At 43.9% G+C, this 12,180-nt stretch overlaps 1 protein-coding gene across 1 annotated transcript; it reads left to right on the top strand.

Moving 5' to 3' along the window:
- Window positions 1-1,499: 1,499 nt before the first annotated feature.
- scamp5b (secretory carrier membrane protein 5b) lies at window positions 1,500-5,461 on the top strand (the record flags this gene model as incomplete). Its single annotated transcript, XM_079736470.1, has 6 exons — window positions 1,500-1,506; window positions 1,635-1,754; window positions 2,976-3,132; window positions 3,614-3,715; window positions 4,782-4,899; window positions 5,285-5,461. 6 exons carry the CDS (start codon window positions 1,500-1,502, stop codon window positions 5,459-5,461), a joined length of 681 nt encoding a protein of 226 aa, XP_079592596.1.
- Between the last annotated feature and the right edge of the window lie 6,719 nt (window positions 5,462-12,180).

Genomic DNA, 12,180 nt, shown 5'->3' with positions numbered 1-12,180 from the left:
TGTGCGCACAGTTGTTTGAAAGGTTGTAATGGATGGATGCATTCAAATTCAATACAAGTTCGATTCAAGAATATTCATAGGCCTCGGTGTCTGAGCTGTAAATTAGTAAGCTGAATAGTAAATATTGTATTATATTTTTGGTATGCCCAAGTTATGCATGATAAATACAAAAAGCCTTTCTTAATTCCCAGCCCACTATTAAGCCTATGCACAAATAAACAGCTAATCATAAATCAATAACGCTATACAGAGAGATGCTTCAGGCGGATCGTTTACGTGTTCTTTTTTTTCACACGAAAATAAATACTTTAGCACCATCCTGTGACCAAAGCAGGATAGTGCATTTAGCTAAAAGCTATGGATGGAAAGGAAAACGACAAACATAAAATATACCCTGCTCTACTCAAAGGTTTACTGCATACTTGATGACTGCAGCGGAGCTCATAGAATGAAATTCCATCAATTATTTTCAATCCGCTTGGATCACTTGTCGTGACTTCAATGGTGGTGACTACACTGGTGGAGGCTACTCTGCTGGGGACTATTCTGGTGGTGACTACTCTGCTGGTGACTACACTGGTGGTGTATACACTGGTGGTGGTTACTTTGATGGTGCCTACACCGGTAGTGACTACTCTGGTGGTTTCCTGAACCTGTGGTGACTCCTCTGGTGGAGACCACTCTGGTTACTACACTTTCAGCACCACGGACAGTGAAGCGACCGGTGATTGGATAGATATAAACATCATGGATTAGAGAAGGTTGCCGATTGGTCGAAACAACAACGACCAAAGCTTCGTCAACAATAGGTCGACCCCGGTCAACCAGAATGACATACCGAAGATAGAACACATCAACACATTAACGCCCTTTATCTTTCACTTCAAAAGGAGCGGTCGGCCGCCCGGGAACATGCCGAGAGACGCTGCGCTCTAACCGGACCTGCACCAGTCTCCATCGGACCTGCATCAGTGTGCGTGTGGAGGGTAAGCTGATTACCCCCCAGCGCAATCCGCTCCTCCTCGTTATGTGCTTTGGGTATGACGTTAAACAAATCAAACTAAGGAAGATTTGACGAGTTTTTTTTGTTGTTGCACGATATAAGACCCATCTTACCATGTGTTGTTGCAGAATGTGCCACTGGCTTTTGTTCATGTTTCAATGTGAAATGCAAGTTATGCATGGGACAGGCCTACCAGTAGCCTAGTAGGCTACATTGAGAGCAAAGGGATTTAGAGGCCGAAGCCGATAGAGTCCATATGTCTCCACGTCTAAGTCCCCCATGTAGCACATTCAGACGTTAGGCTGGTTATGTCTCAGCCCCGCATGTAACACATGGAGACGTGATGCCAGTTATTTCCGAACAATCTTCGGTCATAAAGGGAAGTAGAGCCCATACACTTTTAGGAGGAATGATCAAATGTTCCCATTTCTTCATCATGCAGGTTGAGAGGGTCGTGGATCACATCATCACGTAACAAAATCACCAGCGTTTCCAAATGGCAGGTATGACTATCACATCACAGCATTTATTTTGTCGCACAAATAGAATGTTATTTATTATTATTATTATTATTATTATTATTATTATTATTATTTTTCTAACGTAAACGACGGGCGTTTGTGTGCCCTAGAACCAAACTTCCCACCGTTGCCGGGGTTTATCCCTCTGAAGCCATGCTTCTACCAGGACTTTGAGGAGATCCCCGAGCAGAACCGCACCATGTGCAAGCGCATGTATCACCTGTGGATCAGTGAGTAGGCCACCAGCCACCATCATGTATATAAGAGAAGTCACACCAGCGATTTGGTTGTAGTCTGTGTAGTAGGCCTAGTCTGTAGTGTACGGTGTAAAACGTGTCTCTAGTGGCCACTAGTTGTGTCACTGATCAAAGCTTTGTTAACGAGATTCTCTTCTTCTGTGAAACAGGGGGAAGTGATGTTCCTTCAAAGCTCTAGACTCAAATCAACCTTTATTGCAGTTCTATCATTATTATTGCCTATTAATATAAATGATTAATCTCATTTAACAAGGGGTACGATTGATACCAGATTATGTATGAACTAATTCAAACTGATGACTGATTTCTTGTGGCAACGTCTTTTGAAAAGAGTGGTGACATTTTTTAAACGCAATTTAAAGTAAAAGTTGTGTCTGGACAAATCTCAACACACATTTTAATTTCTAAAATATGATAAAAAACCAAACAATGATCCTCATGTTAGTATTGAAGCACCATGATATATTGAGCCTAACTGATGGTGTCTAAGATACATGGTAACTCAGAGAACGTGAAGAGCCCTCCATCACGGACATAGCTCCAGCAAACACTTAGGACAGCCTCGTAACAGCATGATGGATCTGTATTACGGTCAGACTTTAGAGATTTAACATTAATGTAACAAAGACAAAAAAACACAATATTTAGCATCACAAATATTTTGACTTACATTTTTTCCCCCTCCAAGCTGTCCCAAAGGCTTCATTCTGATGGCTCTGACTGTGAAACCTCTATACTTTTTAGTGGATTATTCAAGTATCCAGACATCATGTTCTGTTCTAAATAGCCTCTGAATGGATATTGTTTTTTAACTGACATTGTTTCTCTTTACAGATTCCAGTAAACGATTAAACCTAAGCAGGTATCTGTGGATAGTATTTGATTCTGGCTTTGATTGTTTTCTTCATTGTTTCACGTTGGCTCCCTGTTTATGCATGTATTCCAGTTTCACTGTCTGAAGACATTGCATGGAAATTCCCTCTCTGCCTCTGTTTTGCTATCGCACATCTTAATGCATGTTTAGAACTAATTTCACTATTTATTTATTTTTATAATTAATCATTTATCTTTCATCCATGTAACCTCTACATTTCCTTTCCTGCATGTGGTTTCAGTAACGGCTTTTAATTTCAACAGTTTCCTTAGGGATCAGATTAACATGTATCCAATAATGACTTACTCCATGTGTTCCAGTGAACAGTGTTACCCTGGCGGTGAATCTCGTTGGCTGTTTCGCATGGATGTTCGCCGGAGGGGGCGTTACCAACTTCGGCCTTGCCATCATCTGGCTGTTGATGTTCACTCCCTGCTCCTATGTGTGCTGGTTCCGGCCCATCTACAAGGCCTTCAAGTAAGACCCATACTGAGCCATTAAGGACTATTTATTTCTATAGCTGTAACATCATTAATGTTCAGCATTGAGGAGTGTTTTTATAGAGCGTCTAAGAGTAGTTTTGTATAATTTGGCTTTTCCCCACAAAGGAAAAAATGTCTTGTGTCTGGTGTAGAAGTATGAATTAAAGGGTTTTTGTAGCCCTGTTGAAAATGTAAGCCGAAAGAGCTAGTTGTATCAATATGGCACTTTTTAAAATGGATGTGCATAGTGCAAAATGAAGTGTAATTAAAGTTGTTTTCAGGCATTCAGGTATTCAGAAATATAATCAAGCAACATCTAGACTGTGCTTGTAATTGCCTCGCCTAATTTATTCTGATGGACTGCGCGATTTTTTTTTGTTAGACTGCAACAACATATTAGCTTGTAGGAGTAAAGCTACCACTATTTGTTAACGCATGAATTTGAAAACGTCTTTTCCTTCCTCCTTTGACCTCAGGACTGACAGCTCCTTCAACTTCATGGCGTTCTTCTTTGTGTTCATGGCCCAAGTGGGAATCAGCATCATCCAGAGCATAGGCATCCCAGGCTGGGGCGTCTGGTAAGCAGAGTCAGATAGTGACAATTACAACCGCTTCCCTGCCCTCCAGTTACTGGCCGAGCTCCAGCACAAGGAAGAGCATTGTGGCTGCGTTCCTTACCGTGCGTCACACCAAAAGCGAAGGCACGGTGCGATTACATACACAGTCAATAGAAAGACTTGAATGGAAGGGAATTTTTCACCCGGCAAAGCATTTGGCGTCGATGGCTTGATTGGTGCGGTGAGAACAACCTGGTTCTGGAATTTCGCTTAATGCTGAATCACTCACCATACCCGCCAAGGTTACGCGATTAGAATATTCGCTTAGCTTTTGGTGTGAACTCGCGTTTAGTATCACTACACTCAAGTCTAAATCACAATTTTATACAAAGGTAACCAATGCATGCTGTGAGACACTGAACATCACCAACGCTGAAAGACCTTAGAAACATCTTATAATTTTTTCAGACTAAACTACTACTTTATTTGTCCAAACTATTAATCAGTGAGTTACATCTAGGGAGTACTGATTTCAAGTATGTTCAAGCGTTTCCTGTCTGAATGTGAGTGAGTGATGAGGTCCACACAGAAGATCGAAACAGTCCTAATACTTTGATCTTAGATGTCTGCTATTTGACCTGATTGAGATGACGTCACACATCAAAATGTTTTTCTTAACGATAGACTTGCTTCTGAATTGAGATGTCAAAAGGCTGCTAAATGACTCCTCAAAATGTCACCTGACTTAATGTTGACGACGTGAAAATAGTATTATGATAGCTTCAATAAAAGTGATGAATGCCACCCTTTAGATCTGGACGGCTTTATGCATCGGGCCATAAAGCTTTGAAACTTTTTCCTACCCGCCCATCCTTTAAGTGGTCGCCTTAAACATCCATCAGTGAGCCCCATTCACCTCCCATCTGCTCACTAATGCCGATATTAACGAGAGAACAAGCGGTTATCCGTAAATACTTAATACTCACCGTTATCACATACCGTAAAGTCCCCCAGCACCCAGACGTTTGAACCCGGGTGTGATGCCTTGTCGTGTTGAGCGTCTGCTTCTGCTCTTGTTCCTCCTCAGTGGCTGGCTGGCCACGCTGTCCTACTTCAGCTACAATATCCTGGTGGCCCTGATCATGCTGGTCCCCACCCTCATGTTCACAGGGGTGGCGGCGCTCTCCTTCCTGGCGCTCACCAGGGTAAGGCCACGCCCACCTGTCACCTGTCACCTGTCACCTGTCCCAGGTCACCTGTAGGAGCTCACTCTTGGGGAAATAAGGATGTGATGGAATGTATTTTAGATTCTGGGATTTTAGGTTTTTTAATGATTTCATCGAGTATGTTTGATAAGCGTTTGTTGTACGTTTGTTGCAGGTTTTTCATTATTTAAATTTTTATATTTTTTTATCAAATACAAGTTACGCTTGAGTAAAAAAACACTGAATAAATCCCAGACATGGGTCTCTGTATCACCCGATCGATCGATTCCAATGACCAACAGATCACACACACTGATGACCCCCTCCCCGTCTCTCACTGTGTGCGCCTGTGTCCCTCCTCCGCACTCCACATTCCACTCTGCAGATCCACAACTCGTACCGAGGCAGCGGCGGCAGCATGTCCAAGGCCCAGGAGGAGTGGACCACAGGGGCCTGGAAGAACCCCCAGGTCCAGGCTGCCGCCCAGCAGGCCGCCATGGGGGCCGCCATGGGGGGCATGCAGGAGCATCACTCCAGCCCGCAGTACGACAACCAGGTGTAGCCGTAGCACCCCAGTGCATCGAGGTGGAGGAGGTGGAGGAGGGGAAGGAGGAGGTGGAGGAGGGGAAGGAGGAGGTGGAGGAGGAGGAGGTGGAGGAGGTGGTAGAGGAGGTGGTGGAGGGAGGGAACGGTCCAGGTAAAAAGGCTGCGTGTCTAGGGGGTTAGGGGGGGTACAGTCCACTCTGACACAAGCCCAACTGGGGGAAAGTGGTTGAGTGTCGGGTTAGTAGAAGAGAAAGTTGATTGTGAATGTGTACTTAGTAACGTGATGTTATTCATTATTTTGTCTTATTTCTTATTATTTCGGATGTTTGTTTTAGCTTTGTAAATAGCAAAAAGATATTGAATAATTTGAATTATTCTTGTTTATTTTGTCATTGAAGTATTTGGATTTTAATTTACTGTATCGTGTGCACAAGGCTTTTGATTATGAATTGTAATTACTTTCAGGGACCTTAAAAGATTTATAGAAATAAATGTTACCATTAAAACAATATAATTGTGTTGTGATGGCAGAGCTACTCACTGATTAAGCCATATGTACCGACATAACTCAGATAACACATTTTCTACAGGCACAGATGTCATGCTTTTTAATTTTAGCATACCTTGTATTTCAAATGTCTCTACCTACCAAAAAACGGACTTATATTACCTCATGTGTCCATCCAGTTTTGATGGACTCTCTTATGCAATGCAGAAGGGTACAAGTTTGGAATCTATGTTACCATCTATATTTTATTTGTTTTTAATTTGACATGGTAATATGAGTTACATAATGGGTACATTGATTCTTCTATGATTTCTTACACTATGGAAAGAAGTGAATTATTGTAATCAACGATTCATATTTTGATAATTCTGTCTGAAGAAATGGCATTCAATAAATATGTATATATTTTGTTGTTTAAATTTCGAAGCCCTGAACATTCATGTATCTACCCAGTGCACAACAATACACAATGCCCCATGCTGTTGAAGTTGCTTGGCAACAGAGAGGTGCTGATGTTATTTCCTTAAAACCAATGATGAATGGTAGCTTCTGATCTCAATCTCGTTTTCTCTCTTAGACACTTTTTTGTCAGTGTTTTCTGATGTTAATATTTAGACCTACACGATTTTGACAGTCAATTAGAATTTATGCATTAAGCACAGAGTGGTCTCTGCATAAGTGAGGTATGTGTATAACTTGCTCTTCAAAAAATGTTGTATTCCATAACCATAATTCCCCCACAACAGTGTTGTATATTTGTATACTCTCCCACACATAATAATTGTGTAGCACCTCTTTTTTCAGCAGTTCATGCTTTGGTTCGCCACATTTGCTGCACCTAATCAAGGCATTGTACTCAATCATTAAAATATGGTATTCAATTGTTTCCAATACATTACACACAGCAAATGACACTGGGACACATTGTAACGTAATAATTATCCAAAAGCAATTATTTTATTTGTCAATAGGTGGCAGTATTGCTCTGCTGGGTTTGGGAGTGTCGCTGAAACATCAATTTGTAGGCCTGCTGATTCTCCACACGGGGTACCTGCGGTCTCTTATGATCCCTGGTGATCCCTGCTATGTTCAAAGCTCTCACAAGAGCTCCATATATCTAAGATAGTCAGGGTGATTGAATTGAAACCATAGATTGCAACAGCACAGGCATGTTTACTTGCCTGTCTAATAACTTTCGTGCTGCTGAACTCCAAACACCATCACCACACAATTTCACCCTTGACATCCCTTCGAGAAGGTGCCTCATCACAGATTAGATTTGGAAAGTCGCTTTAAACGGATTTATCTCTGAATATCCGCGTCCTCGCTGTCTTCCGCCGCCTGCGCGTCGTGCGTGATAGAATTACTGGGAGGAGCCGCAGATGAAATTACAGGTTGATGTTGGGGCCCCCGGGGGGCCCGATGGCGCGCACCGAGCAGTATCATCGCTGTAAAAACGGGGATCTCTCGAAGACAATGAACAGCGATACAAAAAAACAAAAGAAACCATGTCCATGTTATCAGGCCACCGAAGCCAGTTTTTAATTTCTTCAGTTTTGCCTATTTTTTGGTATCTGCTCTCTCTGCGTCCTCGTTTCCTCTACAGGTAAACCAACCGCAAGCCATTAAACAATCAATTAAATGTTATAAATTAAATGTATGAACCCATTTATTCTCTGCCTTCCTCCTTGAGTTTCAGGAAATAGCAGTGAGTGATCCCTGGGCTGCATCCATCACAGCATTCACTTCAGGACAGCTTTCTGTCAGATTCAATAGCCTGCAAATAGTATTCATGTACATTGCAGAAAGAACCCCGAAAATCGAAACGTAAAGATACATGCTAATTATATGTCTGTCAAAATCATAAAATGCCAAACAAATTCCCTCATACTGATTTTTGCATTGTAAGATGTGTATTTCACTGAACTATATAAACTCGAAACAAACACTTCCAGCAAAGGGGGAGAATCAGAGAACTGAGCAGTCCTCACAGAGCAGGTCTTTAGACTGATCAGAGAACTGAGCAGTCCTCACAGAGCAGGTCTTTAGACTGATCAGAGAACTGAGCAGTCCTCACAGAGCAGGTCTTTAGACTGATCAGAGAACTGAGCAGTCCTCACAGAGCAGGTCTTTAGACTGATCAGAGAACTGAGCAGTCCAGTTAAAAGAGCAGGCGTCTGGCACTGTGTGTATGTGTGTCCGTTTGTGTGTTTGTGTGCGGCCCTGTGTCCGTTAGACCCCCTACATGTGTCGTATGTAGGCCTGTGTGTGTGTGGGTCTGTGTTTTGGGAGTGTGTTTGTGCGAGGGGCCTGATTTCAACTGACAACTGACCATAGAGTTTAGTTGATGCCATTTGACTTACTGTAATCTGAATATGATGACGGCACGCAGCCCAACCATTCGTTTTGTGAGAACGGGGGTTCTGCGTTAAGACTAAACCACATGACGGGGGGCCCCATTAGTGAAACATCAGCCCCCCCCAACATGTATGACAGGGGGCGGATGCAGCAAGGGGGAAGCCTAGGGTGCTAACCACCCCAGAAGAAGATCACCTATCAATAATGGGACACCCCGGAATGGTCTATTCCAATAATACCACAGTTAGTAACAGTGATTAGATATTGGTTACTCACATATATAATGTATCAGGTTTTTTTTTTATCTTCTTTAATCGGCGGGAATTAAAATATTCTTCCATGGTGCTTTGAGCATATTGTTTAGCTTTATCGAGGATCAAGTATTCTACAATGCTGTGGTATAAAAGGAAAAAACGATAGTGAATACAATACATAATAAATACTATAAGGGACAATGGTGTCTCATTGTGTCTGATCACAGAACAGCTGACATATTGCCACTTCCTGCAGGAGCAGACAGAGATAAGTACCAAAGGTAATCTCTGACACCAAACCGTCACGACCAATACGTGTTCCTCTAGCGAATGGCTGGAAGAACATCTAGTACGGATCCACAGGATGGCAGGGATGTACCAGCTAACCTTGTAGCGAGACTCAGCGAGATGCTTCAGAACTGTTGTTGTAAAACCCTTATTTCTTCACTTTTTTATTAAACTTTAATATTTCAGGACCTACAGAACGTAATTAGTGGAAACATGATATCCACTCCGTGACTCCCATTGGGAGCACCTGATCTAAATACCTCTGCTCCGGCATTATATCCTGAGCTAGTTAAAAAGACTAAATACAACTTCTGTAAAGTGACGCATGCTGTTATTGAACAAGTCGGCCGAACAAGGACGCACCACTAGAAAATACAAAACACATTTCATGGTTATCACAGAGGCTCGCCAAAGGACACAGAAAAATGTTCCCAGATGTCCTGGTTTTCCAAAGAGGGAAGTAGACCTGAACCAGTCCGTTTGGGGGGTGGGAGGGGGGCGAGTTAGTCAGCCACAGGTGAGCGCCCCACAGCTGCTGGCCTGTGAGGGGGGTGTGTGTGTGTGTGTGTGTGTGTGTGGGCGGGGGGGGGGTCGTCCGGGTGACAGCAGAGGAAACGCACCGATGACAGGAAAGGTCAGGGAAATCGCTCCGGAAAAATACGAGGCCTGTCAGCGGGCTGGGGAGTCACGCAGGAACTCCGATCCCTCTGGCCGGCTTCCTGACTTCATGATGGGCCCCTGTTGGAGCCAATGATAATGATGAGGTGGGAACCCCGGCCATAATGGCGGTAACAATGGTGGGCATCGTGCGTCAACGATCGTACCAACTGTCATTTAGCCACACATAGCGGGCCCTAGAGCCCTAGCTCTGCAGAGCCCGCTAGATGGGGGGGCCTCACCCCCGGGCCCCGCTAGAGGTCTTTTGGGGGCACTGGGGAGCAGCCATTGGAAGCACAACATTAGGAAATTGAACTGGCCACGGCTCGATAGCCTTCACAGACACGGGCAAATGAGGAGCACCAGGGCGCGAGTGTGCCATTTAGGTGGAAGTGTGCCTCTTGGGAGCTAGCTTGGCAGCTCCTGTTTCCCGGCCAGAGCCGGGAACGCTTTGGCCAGCCCATGGACGGGCGAGGGGTCCGGAGACACTGAAGCACTCACACGTCTACTGCGTGTTAGACACAGAGCATTTGCTTTGCTTTTAGGAAAATGTGTCAGACGCAAAACGTTCTCTAGAACAAACGCCTGTTTTCGTTGGTTTTTGTCATTGTTTTTTTCTCCTCCCATCACCATTTTCTTTTGTGTCCCCGTCGATTATGCAGAGAGTGAATTAAACTCTTGGAAAGAGTCTGAACCGTCTGTTGGCACCACCTTAACATTCAGGGGCGGAGGAATTCTCTCAACAAACGGTCCCTCCCTTGCAGTGTACACCGGCGTCAAGGAGATGTTTTAGCATGGAGGCAGGAAGTGTTTAAACTGTCGGGCCATGCTCTCAACAGTCTGCCTGGAGTCTGTGAGGCAAGCTGAATTCTCTCTACACCCATGGCTTTCAGTTGGGGAGGCGTTTGCAAGTGTGGTGATTGTTAACTTAGAAATATATGGCGGAGTCAGCACTGCATAAATTGTGAACTAAGATGAGCCATTATCAAAACAAATGAGCCAGTGACTGCAGCTGCATGTAAATCACAGAGCTGTGTTTTCCTCACTATTGAATTGTCTTAAGCCATTCTCCATCATAAAGTCAATGGCTTCTCATTTGCTTCTATTCTTCCAGTACAAAGCCGTGCCACTTCTCTCACCTATCACTTGCAGAAATGCGTTCCCCCTTCCCTTGCTGTAAATTGAGACACCTTCATGCCTTGATTCATTTGATTTATGAACAGAAGAAGAAGTGAACCAATTTCTCCCGAAGTGTTGCCGTTCCCTGTGCCAATTCACGTGCTGTAATGCGGCAACAGCTGCGGTGGTAAAATGGTTAATTAAGGGTACACAACTCCACACAACCCGTCTGCCGTAGGGTTTAAGTGGGCCCATTGTCACTCCGGGTAGCAAGCATAGATAAACACAGAATAACTCTCGAGCAAGAGCTGGTCTGGATGTAGAGGGCTGGAGGCCTGCTGTCAGTCATGGAGGGTCTTGCAGCACCTATGGATCTGCATATCCGCGCAGTTCAGATCGCTGGGATGTATATCCCCTGACAGGAGTAAGCCTACCTACTTAGTTACTAAATAGTCCAATACCGGGGCTTACATTTGGATTCATGGGGGGTTTCACTTTGATGCTGTTTGGAGTATCCACTGTGAGGCTGAACCACACCTTACACCTTCCACTTCGGCCTCCAGTCTATTCGGCTGGTAAAGAACGAGCTGCACATTCATCTTTTTCATGTTTATGGAATTACAGAGCAGACATTGACTGTTGCTATGCCACTCTCTATGAGATTAACACATTCCTCCCTCTAAAATGACTGTTTTCGTTCCTCTGGGCTTGGACCGCGTAGGTTAACCCATGCCCTGTGAATGCACTTACATATTTATTGTGGAAATAGCAGGGTGTTTTTTAAATACATCTAACATGCAAAGTGTGTGGCTGCCATGGGCCCTTCCATATGTACAGAGACTGCTCTTAGCCGTTAAGCCCTGCTAGTTGAGCCAGCGTTTAAACGGGAACAACCCTTGGTGTGTTTTCGCAGAGCACTGACTCATAGAACTTGGATGCTGGTCACACTATTCCACTAAGCACAAGGACACACGGAAATCGCTCCCCCACCCATGTTTTAAGAGCCAATGGTAATACACTACGTCCTCTCTTGGCGGGTAGGATTCTGAGGGCTTGGGTTGAGATTAGTGTCACCTAATTAGGGCCTTGGAGACTGTAATTATGATAAAGGACTTTAGACATAAACGTGACCAATCTTGGCCTTAACATTTCCCCAGGACATCCCCATCAACCCCTTGCACTGCGTGCACTGAGCTCAAGTATGCCTACGATTCATAAAACCTAACAGAAAAGTACCAGTAGGTTATTCAGTGGGACCAGAGTTGAAACAACTGTAGGAAGTCCCAGCAGGGAAAAGGCCACGCTGAGGCAAACCATTCGCCACAGTGAGAACTGGCCAGCAAAACCACAGGAAATATGCATCACTTTCTTTGAGAGCAAAGTATTTCCTCTAAAAATGTGTTTTCTTTAGTTTGTCATTCATTTAACATTGACATTTTAACATGGATACCTTGATTGCAGTATTATTCAAAACTACAGAAGGAGAGGATTGTTTAGTTTGTGAATGTGTGGTAGTGGTGTGCAATGCATTTTGTGTTATTTGCAGTTATC

Source organism: Pollachius pollachius (assembly GCF_949987615.1).
Source record: "Pollachius pollachius genome assembly, chromosome: 5".
Lineage (NCBI taxonomy): Eukaryota > Metazoa > Chordata > Actinopteri > Gadiformes > Gadidae > Pollachius > Pollachius pollachius.
This window is presented reverse-complemented; position numbering and strand designations above follow the sequence as displayed.